The 2500-nt window shown below is 34.8% G+C and overlaps 1 protein-coding gene across 1 annotated transcript in view; it reads right to left on the bottom strand.

Moving 5' to 3' along the window:
- The window catches only part of srp19 (signal recognition particle 19), a 28360-nt gene that overhangs the window by 6865 nt on the left and 18995 nt on the right, over positions 1 to 2500 (bottom strand). The window contains exons 7-8 of the mRNA XM_079896626.1: positions 653 to 708; positions 425 to 581 (exon numbers count right to left, since the gene is read on the bottom strand). Of these exons, the coding sequence (XP_079752752.1) occupies positions 425 to 581; positions 653 to 708 (213 nt within the window). The remainder of the gene's footprint in view (positions 1 to 424; positions 582 to 652; positions 709 to 2500) is intronic.

The following is a 2500-nucleotide window of genomic DNA, read 5'->3' as shown; positions in this document are numbered from 1 at the left end:
ATTCTTTGTAAACCCTAGAAATGGTTGTGCGTGAAAATCCCAGTAACTGAGCAGATTGTGAAATACTCAGACCGGCCCGTCTGGCACCAACAACCATGCCACGCTCAAAATTGCTTAAATCACCTTTCTTTCCCATTCTGACATTCAGTTTGGAGTTCAGGAGATTGTCTTGACCAGGACCACACCCCTAAATGCATTGAAGCAACTGCCATGTGATTGGTTGATTAGATAATTGCATTAATGAGAAATTGAACAGGTGTTCCTAATAATCCTTTAGGTGAGTGTATAATTGCAGAGCTGAGTAATTGAATTAAAGAGCTCTGCAATTGCATTCTTACTAGTAAAAATGCAATTACGACGAGTAATGCTGGGTACAATTTAAGCTAAAACGGCTTGCCATAATCCGAGGTTTAGTGACACGCACCGATTTCCATGGGAATCTTCGTCAGTCCGTTCTTGGGAACGTCCAGGACACGCAGATCCACGAACGCCTCGATGTACGTGGGAATCTCCGGAATCTTCGTGGCGTGGATGTGCCATTCCCTCAGATACGTCATGAACTGAAGATCTTCGGGTAGTTTCTGCGAATCACAGTCAGAGTGAAGTCACGGACAGAACAAAGGCTCGAGGAACAGAAGAGTTTCAGATTTACCATCCATTTGTCTCCATTCAGCTGGAAAATGAACTTGTTGTTCTCAGTGTCAGAGTCTGGAGGAGGCAGAAGGTCAGAGGTCAGTGAAAACTGCTTGATGAGGTTTAGGCCAGGGCTATTATAATATAATAATACTATTAATATCTGTAACATATATGTATATATAAATATTTAAAAATATATTACTAAAAATGCTAAAAACACACAACAAAATGGCTACTACTTTAACTAAAATGAAAACGATTCAAAATAATAATAACAAAATAATGGAAGCTTGTTTCCGCCACAGAATAAAACATTTTAAGAGATAATTGCGACTTTATCTCACAATTGCGACTTTATTTTACGCAATTCTGACTTTATATCTCGCAATTCTGACTTTATATCTCGCAATTCTGACTTTATATCTCGCAATTCTGAGAAATAAAGTCAGAATTGCGAGATATAAAGTCAGAATTGCGTAAAATAAAGTCGCAATTGCGAGATATAAAGTCAGAATTGTGAGATATAAAGTCAGAATTGCGTAAAATAAAGTCGCAATTGCGAGATATAAAGTCAGAATTGCGAGATATAAAGTCAGAATTGCGAGATATAAAGTCAGAATTGTGAGATATAAAGTCAGAATTGCGTAAAATAAAGTCGCAATTGCGAGATATAAAGTCAGAATTGCGAGTTATAAAGTCAGAATTGCGAGATATAAAGTCAGAATTGCGAGATATAAACTCAGAATTGTGTGATATAAAGTCAGAATTGTGAGATATAAAGTCTGAATTGCGAGATATAAAGTCAGAATTGTGAGATATAAAGTCAGAATTGCGAGATATAAAGTCAGAATTGCGAGATATAAAGTCAGAATTGCGAGATATAAAGTCAGAATTGCGAGATATAAAGTCAGAATTGCGAGATATAGTCAGAATTGCGAGATATAAAGTCAGAATTGTGAGATATAAAGTCAGAATTGCGTAAAATAAAGTCGCAATTGCGAGATATAAAGTCAGAATTGCGAGATATAAAGTCAGAATTGCGAGTTATAAAGTCAGAATTGTGAGATATAAAGTCAGAATTGTGAGATATAAAGTCAGAATTGCGAGATATAAAGTCAGAATTGTGAGATATAAAGTCAGAATTGCGAGATATAAAGTCAGAATTGTGAGATATAAAGTCAGAATTGCGAGATATAAAGTCAGAATTGTGAGATATAAAGTCAGAATTGTGAGATATAAAGTCAGAATTGTGAGATATAAAGTCAGAATTGCGAGATATAAAGTCAGAATTGTGAGATATAAAGTCAGAATTGTGAGATATAAAGTCAGAATTGCGAGATATAAAGTCAGAATTGCGAGATATAAAGTCAGAATTGCGAGATATAAAGTCAGAATTGCGAGATATAAAGTCAGAATTGTGAGATATAAAGTCAGAATTGCGAGATATAAAGTCAGAATTGTGAGATATAAAGTCAGAATTGCGAGATATAAAGTCAGAATTGTGAGATATAAAGTCTGAATTGCGAGATATAAAGTCAGAATTGTGAGATATAAAGTCAGAATTGCGAGATATAAAGTCAGAATTGCGAGTTATAAAGTCAGAATTGTGAGATATAAAGTCAGAATTGCGAGATATAAAGTCAGAATTGTGAGATATAAAGTCAGAATTGCGAGATATAAAGTCAGAATTGTGAGATATAAAGTCAGAATTGTGAGATATAAAGTCAGAATTGCGAGATATAAAGTCAGAATTGTGAGATATAAAGTCAGAATTGCGAGATATAAAGTCAGAATTGCGAGATATAAAGTCAGAATTGCGAGATATAAAGTCAGAATTGTGAGATATAAAGTCAGAATTGCGTAA

The sequence above is a fragment of the Squalius cephalus genome (assembly GCF_949319135.1).
Source record: "Squalius cephalus genome assembly, chromosome: 16".
NCBI lineage: Eukaryota > Metazoa > Chordata > Actinopteri > Cypriniformes > Leuciscidae > Squalius > Squalius cephalus.
The sequence above is the reverse complement of the archived record's forward strand: the minus strand, read 5'-3'. Positions and strand labels throughout refer to the sequence as shown.